The sequence below is a fragment of the Camelus dromedarius genome, chromosome 9 (genome assembly GCF_036321535.1).
Source record: "Camelus dromedarius isolate mCamDro1 chromosome 9, mCamDro1.pat, whole genome shotgun sequence".
In the NCBI taxonomy this organism is placed as follows: Eukaryota; Metazoa; Chordata; class Mammalia; order Artiodactyla; family Camelidae; genus Camelus; species Camelus dromedarius.
The window spans coordinates 74,197,394-74,215,901 of NC_087444.1; the positions used below are offsets into that span (position 1 = coordinate 74,197,394).

Here is an 18,508-nt window from a genome sequence, read left to right on the forward strand (position 1 = left end):
ACAAATGCAAAATCTTTATTTTTATTTTAGAGAAGCCAACAGCCTCTCCTCTCCACATAGAAGCCACCTGGTCAAGAAGGCGCCAACAGAAGGGGCATCGCCACCATCAGTTGCTGAGGAGAGAGAAAGGAGAAAGAGGATTCAGATCCCAGGAGTCCAGCCCCAGCCCCTCTTCCCTCAGTCCCAGGAGCCCAGGCCCCTCTAGTGTCCCTGCTTCCCTGCACCCCCCCGCCGGCCTCTCAGGTACCTTTCTCTTCCTATGGAAGGCTGCCCTGCTCTCATCACAGTTGATCCGCAGGGGGATGTAGGCATCCAGATAGTACAGCTGCTGGGGGCCCCCCATCACCAGGCGATTCTCCCCCATCTCTAGCGACAGCCCCAGAGCTCCATCCTAGGGATGCAGTGAAATTCGAATCAGCCCACCTTTCCCTCCCCAGCAACAGGATGTTAAGTACACGGACTGGAGAGAGAACCCTCGTGTGTCCAGAAACCATATTTAAAAAGTTTAATCCCTCATGAAAAAGGCAGGACACAGTAATTACAGGTCTCCACAACTGAGCACTTACGATGCCCTGCGCATCCTCAAGACAGCACCGGAAGTGGGCCTGAAGACCCCCTGGGACAGAGGAGGCAGCCGTGCTTAGAGGGCAACGCCAACCAGCTCACACAGGTCTGGCAACAAGCCCACATCACTCCCTCTCCGAGACCCCAACCCTCTCCAACTTCATTCTCCTGCTCTGGTCCAAGGGTGCACTCACCAGTTTGGGAAGGTCGATTTCAGCCAAAAGGAGGTCAGGGGCTTCCAGCCAAAGGTTCAGATGAGGCTTCTCAGGGCTGGGGAGGAACAAGGCTCTGAATTGAGGAGAGCCACCAGGGTTTTGCCAAGGCTGTTCCCTCTTCCTCCCTCCCAGCCCTACGGCCACAGGACACCTTTCCAGGGGGAGTTCTGTTTCTCCTCCCTCTGGGTTCCCAGAGCCCCAGGACACTGCCCTCCACGGGAAGGAAGGATTGAAGGTGAGATTCCAAAGAATTTTGGGGAGACAGGAGAGAGGGAACCCATCGAAGGCCCACCCTTCCTCATGTCTCAGGGACTCTGGCGTGTACAGGTTTCCCAGCTCCTGGATCCGAGGATGCTGCTGGGAGCGGATATTTTGCTGGGAGATGGAGCCCAGGAAAGGCCTGTTCTTCAGCATGCGCCACTCTGAGGGAAAGAAGGGGGTCTTGCGCTGTGAGAACCTCAGGGGAGAAGCTCTGGCCTCTGCCAAGGATGCCTGGGATCTGACCACACCCTCAAGCTTGACTTGAGGGAGCCCGCCTGCCTTAGCCCCGCCCTCCTAGGCTTTCCAGACCCCGCCGCTTATCTGGAATCCCCAGCCTCATCCCTCTCTCTCTACTCTAAGCTCACATAGCCCTCTCCCAGAAGTCCATGGTCCATGGGCTAATAAAACTCCCTGCCCACACTGGCCCCACTTCTCCCAAAGGCTGCCCTAAGCTGCTCTGGGCTCCTCCCCCGTGGCCCAGGCCCCGCCCCTCACCTGGATTCAGCTGCAGGCTGTACTTGTCCTCAAGGCCCTCTCTGGCGATGGTGATCACGAGCTCTCGCAAGAAATCGCTGTTCTAGGAGAGAGAGAGAGAGAAAAGATGCAGGAGGGCTACCGAGTGGAGGGAGAGGCCCCGTCCCAGGCCTCACCCGCAGCTCCGCCCCCAACCTGCATCCTCCGGTAGAAGTCGCTGTTGACAGCTACGTCGTAGGCAGTACAACCCTGGCCTTCTGCGGGGAAAGAAAGGGGGTGAGACCCCCAGCCCTCCGTGGGACCCCCACCGCCCAGGCACAGACAAGGAAACCACAATCAAGGCCAGCAGCCAGAGACCCAGAAAGACCCAGAGACAATTACGAAGTCAAGACACGAACTTGCCAGTATGGACTCACACCAGCTTCCTCTCCACCTCCAGTCTCTTCCCCGCTGAGTCCCAGAGCTGACCCTGCCTCTCCTCGGTTCACAGTCCTCCCAAGGCTCCCTAACGCCCACAGGGGTAGGGCTGAGGCCTTCAGCCTGGTGCTGGACCCCATGTGGTCTCCCACCTGTAGAGAAGCTCACTTCTCCAGCGACCTCATCCCTTTAAATTTCTTCCAATCACTCTCGATTACTGACCAATCCAATTTAATCATTCTCTCCCATCTCTGGATCCCTTCGTCCTCTTTGCTTAGAACCCTCTTCTCTGTCTTGGCCTGACAAACTCCTCTGGTTCCTTCTAATCTTTTATCTGATGTTCTTCCGCCAGGAAGCCTTCCCTGATCCCTCAGTGGGACCCCTCCCGCAGCACAGAATCACACCATATTGAAATCGAAGGAGGGGCTCCTTCACCGTCACTCAAGACTGAGAGTTTCTCAAGGGCAGGTTCTGGGTTTGATAAGTCCCTTCTCCCCAGGGCACTGGCCCAGACTTCATTCCAGGAGGCTTCAGGGGACATATGAGCACAGAAAAAACAAGGATAAAGAGACAAACTCAACAGAGAAAGAGGTGAGACAAGGCAGAGAGATAGAGACAAGGGAAAAGGGTGGAGGGGCAAACAGATGAGAGTGAGAGCTGGCCGGGACTAGGACCAGAAGATCAGTTAAGTAGCACACCTGCCCAGCCCTCCCTCCCCCTGGGGTGGGGCAGGGAGAGGTGCCAGCCTGGCTAGGTGGGCAAATCAGGACTATCCAGTGTGGGTGCTGGATGCCCAGGAGGCTAGGAATACACGATGAGGGAAAGGATCAGACCAGGGGGCTGGGTTTCTAGATCCTGAGGGAGGAGGGTCCCGGGCCCTGGATTCTTGGATCCCAGGGAAGAAAGGAGGCCAGATTCCTGGGTCCTCTGAAGGCACTGACTTGCATCCAATTCAGCATGCGGCTCTCCCAGACTCATGGGGATGCGAAACCCGGCTTGGTCCTCCTCCAGCATTTGAAGCAGCTCATCCTCAGTCAAGTCAGCCGGAGGAGGGATGGAGGGAGAGTGACAGATGTTGATGAAAACCTTCCCTTCAAGTGAGTGGGTCTTTATGCAGAAACCTGGTGGGAATGGGTTTCTCCTTGACCATCTGCATGGGTCTCTGTGTCCATCCATCCTTCCTCAGTCTCCATCCTTCCTTTGATCTGTCCCCTACTTTAAGCATCAGTTCTCCACTTTCTGGGTCTGTTCCCCACCCCACCCCTGAGATTTCTGACTCTATCTTTGAGTCTCTGTCCCCCTAGTCAATGCTGTCCTCCCCCTCCTGTCTGGATCTTGTCCCCTTCCCTGCTCTCTCTCAGTCTCCATTCACTCCCACCACCCCAATGCCTCTGTACCCCATTACTGTGTCTCCTTCGTCCCTCCTCTCCCTATGTCCCCTGCCCCCAGTCTGTGTCCACCTCTCTCTCTGGGCTTCTATCCCTCTCTTTGGGTTTCTGCCTTTCTCACCAGGCTGAGGTTGTATCTGTGTAGATTCTGGTCTGCTTGTCTGGGCTTGCTGGAGCTCCTTGGAGGCCTGTGTTAAGAAAAACAACTTCCAGGCTTGGCGTTTGTACTATCAGAACCCCTTCATTTGTTGAGTGAACAATTTTTATGTATATGAGCTATGGAGGGCACAGCTCCTACTATGTCCTTTTCTTCCTTTGAGGAACCCAAAGAATAAGACCGGGGCCGGGCGGAGGGTATAGCTCAAGTGGCAGAGTGCGTGCTTAGCATGAACAATGACATGGGTTCATTCCCCAGTATCGCCTCTAAAAATAATGAAATAAACCTAATTACCTCCCTCCCCTCAAAAACCCCCCAAAACAAACAACAAGCTCGATCTCACCCCGATTTCTTCCAGTGCCTAGCAAACTTGAAGTTAAACAACTACAATTCCCGTAGGCCCTGTTGCCTACCTAATGCATTCTGGGAGCCGTAGTCCCATTTCTGAGGGAGCGCGCGAGCGCTCTCTCCCTCTCTTTCTCCCTCTCTCTCCCTTTCTCTTCCTCCCCCCGCCCCCACAACCTCCGGAATCCCCAGGGACCCAGGAGTCCGTTCAGTCTGCACCTGAAGCAGCAGCTCCTCCAAACGCGCCGTCTCAGCGCCCATTGTCTCCTCCTCGTTTATCTCCGTCACCAGCAGCTTCGAGTCGGCCATGGCCCTGGGGAAGAAACCTAGGCGTCCTCAGTAACCCCGATGCTGGGGAACCATCGGCGGAATCCGAACTCTTAAGTCGGCTCCCGGGCCCTCAACCGGCTCCCGACACCCACTATTCTGTAAGAAAATCTAAGAATCTGTCCTGAGACTAGTTTCACTCAGACCAGATACTGTCGTCAAACCTCTTGGGAGCCAGTATCTCTAAACGCTCTCTTAAGTCCTCTGTGCCAAACGTGTAAATGACAGCCACTCTTCCGGTCTCTGCGTAACCAGGAACTTGAGTAGGCCACACTTCCTACTAACCCAACGCTCGTTCCTCAAACCTGCCAACAGCATTCCGTTACCAATCACAGACCAATCTAGTCTGTCTGAAGCCACGCCTCTCAACTCAACCAATCAAAACTAAATCCTGAGAGTCTCTAAATGCCATACTTCCTGTGTCGATTAAAGCCATACTTACGCTCCTTCCAGACAGCCTCATCTGGCCAGGTTACTGGGCAGTTAAGGCTGGCACACTTTAAAAACCTTAATTTCAGTGTCCATCCTAAACGACTCCCTTCTAATCTCTGAACAATCGCTTCGTCCCCGAGGTAGATTCGATTCTCTAGTAACTGCATTGTGGACGAAAAGCTGCACTTTCGGCCTCCAATATGAATAGGGTGGCGGGAAGAGACCAAAAGGCCACTCTTCTAGATCTGGAGCCATCCTACTTGCAAGGCACCCACATTTCAGCTCCCCACTCCTCCCCCACTCCCCCGCTTTGAGGACTGCGCATGCTCCAAACTACCCCACGGACCTATAGGAGGGGTCACTGGGACCTAAGGCGGGGTTACGCTCTAATCTCCCGTAGCCCCGCCTTTTGGGCTGGAGGGGGCGGTGCCGCCCTTTGGACCTCAAGGTTTCCTTGGGCACAGCGCCCCGCAGCTCGTGGAAAGCTCCCCGGGAGCGTAATGGCTGCGACGCGAGCGGAGCCCCGCGCCCGCGAGATCTTCACCACGCTGGAGTACGGACCCGTGCCGGAGAGCCACGCATGCGCACTGGTGAGGGCCTGCCTGGCCGGCGCTGCCCATCCCCCTCCCTAGCTCTCCGGGCCGCGTTTTGCGCGCAGACTCCCGTGATCCACCGCGACAGCTCAGCAACTCCGCCCCTCTCAGCTCCCGTGATTCCCGCCACTCCTTAGGACCCACCCCTGGAGGACGTCCTCTTGAGCCCTTATGGTTGCTCAGCCCTTTAGTCTGTTCTCGTGAGTCCTGGTAGCTGTCGTGTTCCACGGTCCAAAACTCCCGGTGGTGCTTCTCCAATTCTTCAGAAACCCCCGAGTGGGTCCTTTGATTCTTCAGGACCTCCCGTGAACCCCCAGAATTCCTGTGGAGCCCCCGTGATCTTCCAGGAACCCGCGCAGACTTCCCGTGATTCCTCAGACCATCCTTTGGCTCCCGGGGTCCCCCGGAATTCCTGGGGGGGGCTCCCTTCATCATACGGAGACCTCAATGGAGCCTCCGTGATTCCTCAGGGTCACCCCAATATTTGTGGGGTACCTATAGTCTCAGGACCTCTCAACCGCAGAATACATCAGAACTTTATGTAACTGCCTTCAGCTACTCAGAATAACCTCGTGGGGCTCCCGTGATCCCTCGGTCCCCTAGAACGCTCTTGGGATTCCTGTATATAAGTAGAATTTTGTATAATTATTCAGCCCCCTCAGAATTCCCCCATGGGGCCGTCGTGATATCATCGGGTCTTCTAACACCCAGATGTGAAAAGTTTGGGCTTCCCTGGAGGGAGAAAGGAGGAGGTTAGAAAAGTGGTCCAGGTGGAAGAAGAGACCAGAGCCTAGTGTGGGCTGTGTTGGGGAGGAGGGGAGGAGGCAGAGATGCAGGAGGATCAGGGCTTGGGGCATTATGAGGGCAAGGACAGTGCCTCTGGTCTGGCTCTGTCCCTTTCCTTACACACCCTCCCCACCATGGTGAACTCAGAAGGAGTATAGTCACAGAAAGGATGGGAAAGCCCATGGGCTTGGTTATCACGTGGTAAGAATGAGAGGGACCAGGGGACAGCCTTGGGCCATGTGCAGGAGTCAAATACTACTTTTGTCGGCTCCTCAAGTCTGGAGACCAGGACCTACCTGTCCCCAGTGTAGAAAGATAATTGAATGCTGGGGATTATGAGATTATCTAGAAATGTAGTGAAGACTCAGATAAGAAGATCTGGGATGGAGTACAGAGAATTCCCACACTTCGAGGCTGATTAGAGATGGACTATCCTGAAATAGCGATAATGTGATAATAGCTGAGATTTATTGGGCGATTTCTATGTACCAGTCTCTGTGCTCAGCATGATCTCATTTAATCCCCAAAACAGCTGTCTTACAGGATTATTGTCATTACTTTAGCCATAGCACCCAGAGGTTAAAGAGGTAAGTAATTTGCCCATGGTCAACACAGCTTAAAAAATGTAAAACTGACATTTGAACCTGAGCCCTAGGATTCTAGAGCCACAGACCCCCCCTCCACCTCTCTCGAAGCTCAACCTTGCAATCTGTGGGTCAGACTCAACCAACAAACAAATTTTCTTTGGCCTGAACTTTATTTTTTTTAATGTGCATTAGCAGACAATTAAGTCTATGTAAACATCCTGGATTCTAGCATCTGTTGAAAATAAAATCCCAATATTTGGCAACCTCTGGCTCACATTCCCTGACAAAAATCATCTGGATCCAATAGCTGTCTTTTTAGACAAGTCGTGAGTTCCCAGTCTCCCAGTTCCAAGCCCTCTTCTCACACTAACGTGGCCTGCCAGGACCCTGTGGAACATTCTTTTGGGGTTTTGTTTTTCTTTTGGGGGACAATTTTGCAAGTCCACAGAGTACTTAAATGATGAACTTCCACTTACCTATCACTCAGTTTCAACAGTCATCAACATTGAGTCCAATGTTGTATCTTCTTTTTTTTTCTGGAGTGTTTATTTTCCCATAAATATTTGAATCTTCATTGCTAACAGATAAGGATTCATTTTGGAACATAACTGCCATGCCATTTTCATATTAACAATGTTAATCCTCATTCTTTAATACCATCTAATGCCCAGCTCATATCCATATATCCCCCAGTATTTAAAAAACGTGTCTTCCTGTAGGGGTTGGGGAGGGTCTTTTAATTTGGAACTTCTTGCTGAATTTTTACTTTACTTAAAATTGTCTTTAAAGAAAGAATGAGAAGGTGCCATTGGTAGGATAGAGAGAAATCAGGAGACTGGCGTCAGGGATGCTAAGATAAAACAGTTTACAGAAGGAAAAAGTGGGATGTGTGTCTTAGATTTAGCAAGGATTTAGGGAAGACAGGACCAGGGAGAGAGAGAAACAGGAAGCAGATGTAGAGGGTGAAAGGGAATAAAATTAGTAGAAAGTCTTAAGTAAGTGCTGCTCTGAGCATATGATGTATATTGAGCCATTTAATCCTCACCACAGCCCTGTGAGATATGGAGGGACTGTGGTTATCCCCATCTTCCAGATAGGTCAGCCGAGGCCGTGGTATTATAAGAGCCTATCTAAGGTTGAACAACAAAGAAATACTGAAGCCAGGATTCAAACCCCGCTCCAGGGACTTGGCACTAGGCCCTCATTGCCTTGGGCTCCATTAGACAAATCACAGCCAAATAAACCACACCTGGTAGGGCAGCATCAAGCCTGGGTCTTCAGGAGGGGTCACACCACTCCCCGGAGTGATGACAGCCCAGATGGGCGGGAACACCATCACACAGGTAGGTGCAGGAGGTGCCTGGCTTAAAAGCCCCACCTCCCAAAGAGAACCGGATGCCGCATGATACAATCTCATGGGCATCTCTTCCAGGGTCCTGGCAAGGGATGCACCCATCGCAAGAATGCAGAGCTCTCCAGGAAGCCCCAGAGCTCTGGCTTTCCACTGGATATGTATGGTATATTCCTAGTTTTCCCAGTCCAGTGGACCAGTTGGGGGTCAGTGTTGTCTAGAAACACGGCTGAATTGTATCAAGTTTCCAGGGAAATAGAAAGTCATTTCTATTCAAGAAGGTCATTCCTCCATGGGGAAGAAAAGGTCTTATTAATCCTTTGTTCACATTCTCCATATGTAAAAGTCAACAGGACATCCCTCAGAGGTTGCGTGGGAATGTAAAATGGTGCACTGTGGTGGGTAACAGTTTGGTGGTTCCCCGTGTAAGTTACTCAGAGAGTTGCTGTATGACCCAGTAGCTCCACTTTGAGATGTACAACCCAAGAAGTAAAGATGGGTATTCAAAGACTTGTGCACAAATGTTTGTACAGCACTATTCACAACAGCAAAAAGGCAAAGACAACCCAAATGCTCATCAACAGATGAATGGATAAACAAAATGTGGTCTGTCCAGACAATGGAATATCGCATAACTCAGGAAAATAATTGGCTGGTGGGTCAAAGGGAGCCGGTGTCCCCCTCCCAGAGGACTCTGGGTAGGGGTTGGACTCCCCCAGCTGCCTCCCAGACTCCTTTCCAAGCTGTCTCTGCCTTCCCCAGGCCTGGCTGGACACCCAGGACCGGCACTTGGGTCACTATGTTAATGGAAAGTGGTTAAAGCCGGAACACAGGAGTTCAGTGTCTTGCCAGGATCCCATCACAGGTATGAGGTGCCCTCTCAGTCATATGGAAGGGAGAGGTGTCTGTGGCCCCAACCATAACCACCACCCACACCTCTGTTTGCTCAGGGCCTGGGGGGCAGGGAGCAACTGGTGGGGGAAGGAGGCTGAGATTTCTGGCTCCTCTTAATAACAGTCATCCTCTTTACGGCTCCGAGTCCCTGTGGACACTTTTTGAAGTCACTATCTACTAAAATCCCTCCCTTGCCTGTGGGAGGCAGTCAGAGCAAAGACCTATAGATTTATCCCCATTTGTCAGATGAGGAAACTGGGACCCAGAGTTGAGGTAAAGACCTGCTTTACTGCTTCGGGCTGCTCCTGGGCCCCAGAAATCTCAGCCCCCTCCAGTTCTGACGTGGGCTTCCCCCACCTCCAATTTGGGTGCCACCCCGCCCCTGCATTCATTTCCCTAGGAGAGAACTTGGCCAGTTGCCTCCAGGCACAGACCGAGGATGTGGTTGCAGCTGTGGAGGCTGCCAGGACCTCGTTGGAGAACTGGAGCTTGCTCCCTGGAGCCATTCGGGCCCAACATCTGACCAGGTGATGCATTTGAATTGTGGACCCCAGGAGGTGGAGAAGGATTTGAGAAAAAAGACTCTTATTTCCCAATAGCCCACTGAATTCATTGGCAGCTAAGGCTCATATTCCCAGCGTGTCTTGGAGCCTTTAGCAGCTAAAACATCCGTTTCCCACTGTTTGCTGGGACTAGTAATGACGAAGTCTGTTTCCAAGAATATCCCTGGGGCTCATCAGGCTCCATTTCTTAGCAGCTCACTGGGGCTGGTGGAGTCCCCTGAACTGTTTTCCAGCACATTCTTGAGACTCTCCCAGAGTACAATTGAGATTAGAGGCTAAACTTTAATTTTCTATCACCTTTGAAGGTTACAGGTGGCTAAGATCTTGACACAGCACCCTCAAGTTTTGAGTGTTTCCCAGATTACATTTCCCATAAATCCTTGGTGCCCTCCACCCCTGGTAAATAGTGGAGATGCCCCCATGTGCTAAAGGGGATTGTAGTTCAGGTATACGGGGTGTGTTCCAGGACTCTCAGGCCAAGGGGCAGTGGGAAATGACCATCCCTGATGCTTGCCCCACAGGCTGGCAAAGATGATCCAGAAGCACCAACGGCTGCTATGGACCCTGGAGTCCCTGGTTACTGGACGGGCTGTTCGAGAAGTTCGAGACAGAGATGTCCCGCTGGCCCAGCAGCTGCTCCAATACCATGCAGTCCAGGCATATGCCCAAGAGGAGGCGCTGGCAGGCTGGGAGCCCATAGGTGAGAAGCAGGAGTCCCAGCCCCCAGCCCCCTCCTTCCTCACCATCCAGCAGTACCTGCCCCTGGCTCATTTCATGTTCTTGCAGGAGTGATTGGTCTCATCTTGCCACCCACATTCTCCTTCCTTGAGATGATGTGGAGGATTTGCCCTGCCCTGGCTGTCGGTAAATGATCGGCTGAGGGCTGGGACTGCTGGGTCTGAGGGAGGAATGGGCTGGGGGCCTGACCCCTGGGTCTGAGGGAGGAATGGGCTGGGGGCCTGACCCCTGGGTCTGAGGGAGGAGGGGCCTAGGGTTCTAGACTCCAGGATCTTTGAGCTGCCTGCCTTCCCCAGGCTGCACTGTGGTGGTCCTCGTGCCCCCAGCCTCCCCGACATCCCTCCTCCTGGCCCAGCTGGCAGGGGAGCTAGGCTCCTTCCCAGGAATCCTCAATGTGATCAGTGGCCCTGCCTCCCTGTGGCCTGTCCTAGCCTCCCAGCCTGGAGTTCAGAAGGTGGCCTTCTGTGGAGCCGTGGAGGTATCTTCAGGGGTGGAAAGGGGCAGGGACACAGCTGGAGGGCCAGAGGCTCCTCCCCGAACTGAACCCTGCATGGATCCCATAGGAAGGACGTGCCCTACAGCGGACCCTGGCGGGCAAGGGTCCTGAGCTGGGCCTGGCGCTGGGGGCTGAGTCACTGCTGCTGCTGACGGAGGCGGCGGACGTGGACTCAGCCGTGGAGGGCGTCGTGGATGCAGCCTGGTCTGACCGCAGCCGGGTGAGAGCCTTGCACCCGTCTCCCCTCACTTCCTGGGGGCCGTGCATGTCTGTCTCCAGACCTGGGGGCCCCCGTCTTTGTTCATTTAAATTTTCAGTTTTTTGTGTTTCCAGACTCTTATCTTCACACCACTGCGTGTGCAGGACTCCTCATCCCCTCAAGTTTCGGAATCTCCACGTTCCCCGCTCTCCTGGCCTTGCCTAGTCAGGCGCTCTGTGTCTCTTGTTCATTAGGAATCCCTTCACTTTTCTGAGCGTCCACATCCTAGTTTCCCCACCTCTCTCTCCACTCTCCGCCACCACCTTTCTGTAAATCCACATCCTGCCTGGGGTTTGGGGCCTCAGAGCATCTCCAGTGTCCTCGGCCACTTCTCCTTGACCCTCCTCTGATCTGTATCTGTATGTCTCCCACTATTTGCCCTCCCTGACTCCCACCTTTTCCTCACAGGGGGGCCTCAGGCTCCTTATCCAAGAGTCTGTGTGGGATGAGACGATGAGGCGGCTCCAAGAGAGGATGGGACGGCTTCGGGGTGGCCGAGGGCTAGACGGGGCCGTGGACATGGGGGCCCGGGGGGCTGCCGCACATGACCTGGCACAGCGCTATGTGCGTGAGGCCCAGAGCCAGGGTGCACAGGTGAGCCTGGGGCACAGACTCTGAGGTGCCGGGGAGGAGGGACCTCAAGATCTGACTCCTGGGTCTGAAGGGCTAGGGGGCCAGGACTCGTGGGTCCTTGAAGTGGAGAGGACTGGTGTGGACTTGGAGGTCTATTTCTCTTTCTCCCCAGGTCTTCCAGGCTGGCAGTGTGCCTTCAGACAGCCCATTCTTTCCCCCAACCTTGGTCTCTGACCTGCTTCCAGCCTCCCCTTGTACCCAGGCAGAGGTGAGCCCCTCAGAGTCCTAGAGACCCTATTCCATCCTCCCATCCTCAGCCAGACGTGGGCAGCAGCACCAAACCTACAGAGGCCCCTGGGGGAACCATTTGGACTGGGTCTGGGGATTGCCAACTGCTGTAGGCTGAACCTACACTGGGTGGGGTGTCGGAGGAGGAGCTGGCCAGGCCACCTGAGCTCCCTTGTCACCCCCTCCAGGTGCCGTGGCCTCTGGTTGTGGCCTCCCCATTCCGCACAGCCAAGGAGGCACTGGCATTGGCCAACGGGACACCCCGAGGAGGCAGTGCCAGTGTATGGAGCGAGAGACTGGGGCAGGCACTGGAGCTGGCCTACGGGTCAGTTGACACCCACTGGCACACGGGGCAGCCTGCCAGGACAGTCCCATCTTCTTTCTTGATGTCTCCCCATCTCTCTGGGTCTCTCCTTACACCCCACCCCAGCCTCTCTGAATCACCTCTCCCTTCCTCCAGTTTCTGTTTTTCTCTCTGATGTCCTCTCCCCACAGGCTCCGAGTGGGCACAGTCTGGATCAATGCCCACGGCCTCAGAGACGCAGCAGTGCCCACAGGTGGCTGCAAGGAGAGTGGGTCTTCTTGGCACGGGGGCCCAGATGTGAGTGCACCTTCTCCCCACCCATCACCACACCGTCAGCCACGGTGTGGACGTCTCATGTCCTCTTGCCCCCGTCCCTCCCACAGGGTCTGTATGAGTACCTGCAGCCCTCAGGGACCCCTGCCCGGCTGCCCTACCTTTCTGAGAGTCTGAACTACGACACCTTTGGCCTCGTGGTCCCTTCAACCCTACCAGCTGGGCCTGAAACAGGGCCTAGGTGAGCTGCTCTGGGGACTACGACTCCCAGAATCCCTGGTGTGTGGAGGGGAAGAGGGCAAGTGGTGGCAGGCTCCGCCCCCCACCCCGTGGACTGGAGGGAGGCTTTTCAGAGCCAACCAGGGGTCCCTGAGTCCCGCTGAGAATTGCACTATGGGTCTTATGGCCTCACCCCAACCCGCCAGGCCTGATGAGAGCCTCAGCTCTGCTAAATGAAAGTACATCCTCCCCCAGAGAGTCACGGGGCCAGGCGTTTGGGTCCCGCGGAGGCCCATGGGAATTGGAGGGGTCCATCCAATGAGGTGTGGCCTGGGGTCTGAGCAGTCCCTGCCCAGGACCCACCCTCACACCTCACCCTACTCCAGCCCAGCACCCCCCTATGGGCTTTTTGTCGGGGGCCGCTTCCAGGCGCCTGGGGCCCGGAGCTCCAGGCCCATCTGGGATTCGCAGGGCAATCTTCACGGCTACGTGGCTGAGGGCGGAGCCAAGGATATCCGAGGTGCCGTCGAGGCTGCTCACCAGGCTGGCCCTAGGTAAGTGTGTGGGTCGTATGAGCTAGCCCAGGGATCATGGGGTATCAGAGAGGGGAATCTGAAACCCCAGGGCTGGGCCAATGGAATGCGGGGTCTGGACCCTGAGAGCTGGTGGGCTGTGGAGTCTGAGCTCCCAGGGCTGATAGGATGTGGGTAGGGCCCCTCACTCTCCTCCCGGGGCAGATGGGTCATGGGGTCTGGACACGCAGGGTAGGGGCTGTGGGCAGAGGTGAGATACCTGGGAAGAATCAGGGTGAAGAAGCCAACCACAACTGTGCACTGTCCGCCCGCAGCTGGGTAGGCCAGTCGCCAGGGGCCCGAGCAGCCCTGCTGTGCGCCCTGGCAGCCGCGCTGGAACGCCGAGGGTCTACCCTGGCAGCGAGGCTGGAGAGGCATGGAGTGGAGCTCAAGGTCGCCAAGGCAGAGGTGGAGCTGAGCGCGAGGCGGCTTCGGGTGTGGGGGTCCCGCGTCCAGGCCCAGGGCCGTACCCTGCAGGTGAGAAGGGTCTGTGGGCTGGCAGACAGAGCGGGCAGTCTGGAGGGGGTCAGAGCAAGGGCTATGGAATGACTTGGGGGTGGGGGTCCAGGCCCAAGTGGTCTCACCTCTCGGCACCTCGATTTCCTCCTCTATATAATGAGCATCCAGCCCGCCTCATAGAGTAGTGTTTCAGATTATTGTTAGGGACCCATTCCTGGGCCATAAAATCAACTTAGTGGGTCATAGCCCTGTTGTGGTGGGGGTTTTTTGTTTGTTTTTTTAATGATAGAGAATAGGACAGAAAATATAGAGTGCATTGCACAGGGTATTGCTTGGTGTGATTTTTGTTTCACTTACATTTATAACACGCAACTACACATCCTTCCGAGGTTGGTATGAAATATGGTAGGTCCAGTGAAGAGAGCCTGAGGATTCAGTGACTCAGGTGACAGCACAGGTGCACTCAGGGAGAGCGATATAGAAAGATAATGGGAAGACAGCTAGTCATTTGTCCTGGGTCTCCTCCATAAATGATGTGCAATTATATGATGGTATTGACCTTGGGAGTTGAAAACTAAATGGGCTGAGCTCTTAATGCCTGAGGGCTCAAAAAAATGTTTGCCTATGGATGGCCAGTAAGCACTTGAAAAGATGCTCAACGTCATTAGTCATTGGAGAAGTGCAAGTCCAAACCACCTTGAGATATCATTAGGCACCTATTAGAATGGCGGAAATTCAAAAGACTGACCATAGCAAGTGTCACCAAGGATGTAGAGGAACTGGAACTCTGACACTCTGCTGGGGGAAACGTCAGGGGACAACCACTTGGGAAAACATTTTGGCAGTTTCTTAAGTTAAAAACGCTCTTTTTAAAAAAAATTTATTGTATTTTCTTTTATTTATTTATTTTTTGGCAGGAGGAGGTAATTAAGTTTATTTATTTATTTTTAAAGGAGGTACTGGGGATTGAACACAGGACCTCGTGCATGCTAAGCATGCACTCTACCGCTTGAGCTGTACCCTCTCCCCTTAAATATGCTCTTAGTATATGATCCATACTAATTCCTAGGTATTTATCTAAGTAAATTTAACTTCTAGGTTTTTAGCCAAAAAGAAATGAATGCACGTATCCACACAAAGACTTATGCACAAATGTTTATAGCAAAATTATTCATAGCAGCAAAAAAAGCAATCCAAATGTCCCTCAGTAGGTTAATAGATAAATAAGTTGTGGTACATGCCTCCAGTGGGCTCCTCCTCAGCAATCAAGAGTGAACGAGCTACAGCATGGATGAATTTCGCAATGGTTATGCTGCATGGAAGAAGCCAGATAAAAGAGTACAGACTATATGAGTCTAGAAAATGTATCTAGAAAACTGTAGAAAATGCACAGTGGTTTATAGAGAGAAAGCAGATCAGTGGTTGTCTGAGCACAGAGGGATCAAGCAGAGACAGGAAGGAAGGATTATCAAAGAGCACAAGGAAATGGGGGGTGGAGTTCATTATCTTGATCGTGGTGATTGACTTCACAGGCGTATATATGTATATATATGAAAATGGCTGAGACTATACCCTTTTAAGTGTGGGCAGTTTACTGACTGTCAGTTATAGTCAATTAAGCTTCAAAACACACATGCCAACAAACCTATAGGCCAGGTTCTGAGACCGCTACACATATGAACTCATTCTATCCTAACAGCAAATCTCTGAGGTAGACACTATTATTGTTCTTATTTTAAAGTTGGGAAGCTGAGGCCCAGAGAGGTTAAGTAACTCACCCATGGTCACCCAGTCCATGGTAGAGCGGGGACTTGAACCCAGCATCTGGCTCTGGAGTCTGTGCCCTGAACCATCAGCTGGTTATGTTGTCATTTTTGGAGTTGCTATGGAGAAGCGAAGTTGGGGATGAGAGGAGAAAAAGGGCAGGTGATAGAGGAGGTGAGAAGAGGGCAGTCAGGCTTCTCTGCCCCGTCCTTGACCTCCCCCCGTCCCTGCAGGTAGCAGAGCTGAGAGGCCCTGTGCTCCAGCTTCGGGAGCCACTGGGCGTACTGGCTATTGTGTGCCCGGACAAGTGGCCCCTGCTGGCCTTGGTGTCTCTGCTGGCCCCCGCCCTGGCTCATGGCAACACTGTGGTCTTGGTGCCCAGCGGGGCCTGTCCCATCCCTGCTTTGGAGGTCTGCCAGGTACAGTCCCCTGCCTTCCTGCCTGTCTGCTGCTGCTCCCTACAGCCCTTCGGGCAGCAGATGGATGAAAGGTGCCCAAAGGCCTGCAAGAGCTCAGCTCTCACCCCATCCCCTTGGTAACCATGGTAAACCCCATCCCAGCAGCCAAGCCTTCGCTACTCATAGACCCAATGACCATTCTCTCCAGACTGTGAGCCTTCACCAGTCATGACCCCATCCCCTTCCTTCTGGGACCCCCATGGCCAATCCCATGATGCTCACTCCTTACCCTGCTCCCAGTGCCCTAGGGGTCTCTGACTCTCCTCTTCCCAACTCTGGATAATCCCCACCTTCCATCCCCTAGGACATGGTCACCTTGTTGCCAGCAGGCCTGGTGAATGTGGTGACAGGGGATCGGGACCACCTGACCCGCTGCCTGGCCTTGCACCAGGACATCCAGGCCCTGTGGTATTTTGGATCTGCACAGGTACGTTTTGTTTTGCCATCTTCAGTGTCTTCACCGTCACCAACAAGCTCTTCCTTTTCTGGGAACATAGCTGCACTCCCTTAGAACCCTGTTGCTACTCCTTAGCAACCAGGTTCTGGGTCCTGCCCCTTTATACCCCAGTTGTTAAGGAAGAGGATCTCCTTAGCAGCAAGGGCAAGAGATCCTGCCCAGCCCAAAGACCTAACATTGGACAACCAATTGCTAAGGACCACACCGCAGCAACAGAGTCAGAAGCCCACAGTCCACCCTCTTAAACCGCCTGATGGTAACAGATGGGAACTTGTCAGCAAGAACCTTAGGCCCCATTCCTTTGAATGTGGGCCGTTAACAGGGAGGAAATTCCATAGCCACAAAGGTCAACCTTGTTTCCTTCAGTATCTGGAAGGTTTACTTGCTAGGAGCTGAGCATTCTAGCCACAGAGCCTAGGTCAAGCCTTTAGGCCCCTCCTCAGTGATAGTCCTTGTTGCCAAGGAAACAGCTGCTTAGCAACCAAGCCAGTGGAAATAATGATCCCGTGTCTCCACGCCAGGGATCCCAGTTTGTGGAGTGGGCCTCAGCAGGAAACCTCAAGCCGGTGTGGGTGAACAGAGGCTGCCCGCGGGCCTGGGATCAGGAGGCCGAGGGGGCAGGCCCAGAGCTGGGGCTGCGGGCAGCACGGACCAAAGCCCTGTGGCTGCCCATGGGGGACTGATTGCTCAAGTGCCTTCCACTCCATCTTGGACGGAGGAGAGATCACTCCCAACCGACGCCAGATGTCTGGAACTTTCCTCTTATTGTGGTTCCCATGCCCTCCAATAAACTCTGACCAATCTTGGCTGTACTTCTGAGGGGAGCGGGGTAGGAAATAGCAACTTCTGATCTGCTGAAGCCCATCTTCGGTTCTGAGATTGAGCAGCCCTGTGGGCTGGCTCCCGGACAAGAGTGTTTGTGGAACAGATAAAGGGGATACTGAGAAGCTTTGGAAAGGGCCACAGGGACTCTTGTCTCTTCTGGTCTTTTCTATCTGGCAGCTCCTGCTCCCTGGCTTCCTCTACCTATACATTGCCTCAGAATCCAGGTTATGCAGGTGTAAAATAAAATACAGTAGCTCTCTGGAATAAAATAAAAGCCTTGGTAAGTAACTTGGACCAATGTCCATGGTGTAAACACTCCCGCTATGTCAGTTTCACACTCCAGCTAATTGAACAGGCTGACCGTTCCTGGGTTTTTAACAGTCAGCTCCTCCAAACCACTCCAGCATACCACTGTTTGAAAATTCTTTGATGCATGGAAACCCCTCATGCTAGCTTAGGATAAAAGGGAATTTTCTGGAAGGCTACAGAGGCACAGAAGACAGGGCAAGACACGCAGCTGGGTGCCCCAGGTCCTGGAAACCCAAATGCAGACAGGAGCCATGGCAAGTCTTGTCTCTGTGGGCCACATGATCTCTTGGGTCTCATATCTAACTGTCTGCTTCATTCAAATCTTTCTAGCCATGTGCCTTTAGGAAAGCTTCTTAACGGCTCTGAGCCTCAGTTTCCTTATCTGTAAATTGGGGCTAATAGTTCCAGCCTCATTGGGTAGACTGTGATGTGTACACAAAACATGCTGTTAATTAGAGGTTGATTTTTTTGTCCCAGGGAAAATGAGAATGGCAGCCTCCTTTAGTATTTGACTAAAGCTGGGCAGAGTAGATCACTTCTCTCAGGATCTCTAGACCTTTGGACAGGAAAGACACAGGAATGAAGAGTTAGAGGGAAGTCCCTGGAAGGTTCTAGTTCCTCTCTGTGGTTTAATAACTTCCTCCCAGATTCCATGGGCTCCTTTCCTATTAGTCTTGTTGCTTTAAGCAGCCAAAGCCAACTGCAATAGGTCTGTCTACCCCCAGACCACAGAGAACACTCAGCGCCACATCTGCAGGAGGGGAAATCTCATTGGCCAGCCTGGGAGGTGTCCACTTCTGGTCCAATCATCTCTGGCCAAAGGGAAGGAGCTCCTAGTCAAGGCAGCCATCCAGTTGGTCAATAAAAATCCATTGAGTGTCTGCTGTGAGTGAGCTATTACTAGGTGCTGAGGAGAGAGGTGTATTCTTTCCAGTCAGTGCTGTAACAAGTACCACAAAATTAGTGGCTTAAATAAATCAATGCAGATGTGTTGTCTTACAGTTCTGGAGGTCAGAAGTCTGAAATGAGTCTCACTGAGCTAAAAACCAATGTATTGGCAGGGGCTGGGAATTTGTCTCAAGGGCACTAGGGAGCCATAGAAGGTCTGTGAGCAGAAGAGGGGTAGGCTCAGATCTGGTTGAAAGACACACAGACATAAC

General features: G+C 53.2%; 2 protein-coding genes across 4 annotated transcripts; one reads left to right on the forward strand and one right to left on the reverse strand.

Moving 5' to 3' along the window:
* Positions 1 to 4,945, reverse strand: PIH1D1 (PIH1 domain containing 1). Of its 3 annotated transcripts, none has more exons than XM_031459094.2 (10): positions 4,927 to 4,945; positions 4,041 to 4,134; positions 3,441 to 3,507; positions 2,873 to 3,052; positions 1,710 to 1,771; positions 1,536 to 1,617; positions 1,072 to 1,201; positions 759 to 834; positions 248 to 391; positions 1 to 113 (listed from the first exon to the last, which is right to left on the reverse strand). In XM_031459094.2, exons 2-10 carry the CDS (start codon positions 4,128 to 4,130, stop codon positions 72 to 74), a joined length of 873 nt encoding a protein of 290 aa, XP_031314954.1. In that variant the 5' UTR covers positions 4,131 to 4,134; positions 4,927 to 4,945; the 3' UTR covers positions 1 to 71. The 3 variants fall into 3 exon arrangements, with proteins under 3 accessions (XP_031314954.1, XP_031314955.1, XP_010991495.1); XM_031459095.2 differs by lacking the exon at positions 4,927 to 4,945 and adding an exon at positions 4,591 to 4,866; XM_010993193.3 differs by lacking the exon at positions 4,927 to 4,945 and adding an exon at positions 4,313 to 4,515.
* Positions 4,946 to 4,975: 30 nt separating this feature from the next.
* ALDH16A1 (aldehyde dehydrogenase 16 family member A1) lies at positions 4,976 to 17,327 on the forward strand. Its single transcript, XM_010993195.3, has 17 exons — positions 4,976 to 5,170; positions 8,660 to 8,762; positions 9,192 to 9,318; positions 9,876 to 10,054; positions 10,141 to 10,218; positions 10,389 to 10,570; positions 10,656 to 10,808; positions 11,256 to 11,441; positions 11,593 to 11,688; positions 11,897 to 12,033; positions 12,204 to 12,309; positions 12,396 to 12,526; positions 12,891 to 13,058; positions 13,352 to 13,553; positions 15,533 to 15,718; positions 16,062 to 16,184; positions 16,736 to 17,327. Exons 1-17 carry the CDS (start codon positions 5,081 to 5,083, stop codon positions 16,895 to 16,897), a joined length of 2,409 nt encoding a protein of 802 aa, XP_010991497.2. The 5' UTR covers positions 4,976 to 5,080; the 3' UTR covers positions 16,898 to 17,327.
* Positions 17,328 to 18,508: the final 1,181 nt, after the last annotated feature.

Bases quoted from the DNA above. Each gene is read 5' to 3' on its own strand.
- PIH1D1 (XM_031459094.2), bottom strand. From the start codon at position 4,130: ATGGCCGACTCGAAGCTGCTGGTGACGGAGATAAACGAGGAGGAGACA. The intron at 3,508-4,040 runs GTGCAGACTGAA...TTCTTAACACAG, and splicing joins TGGAGGAGCTGCTGCTTCAG to GCCTCCAAGGAGCTCCAGCA. The intron at 392-758 runs GTGAGTGCACCC...CTGCATCCCTAG, and splicing joins AAATCGACCTTCCCAAACTG to GATGGAGCTCTGGGGCTGTC.
- ALDH16A1 (XM_010993195.3), top strand. From the start codon at position 5,081: ATGGCTGCGACGCGAGCGGAGCCCCGCGCCCGCGAGATCTTCACCACG. The intron at 8,763-9,191 runs GTATGAGGTGCC...TCATTTCCCTAG, and splicing joins TTGCCAGGATCCCATCACAG to GAGAGAACTTGGCCAGTTGC. The intron at 10,219-10,388 runs GTAAATGATCGG...TGCCTTCCCCAG, and splicing joins TTGCCCTGCCCTGGCTGTCG to GCTGCACTGTGGTGGTCCTC.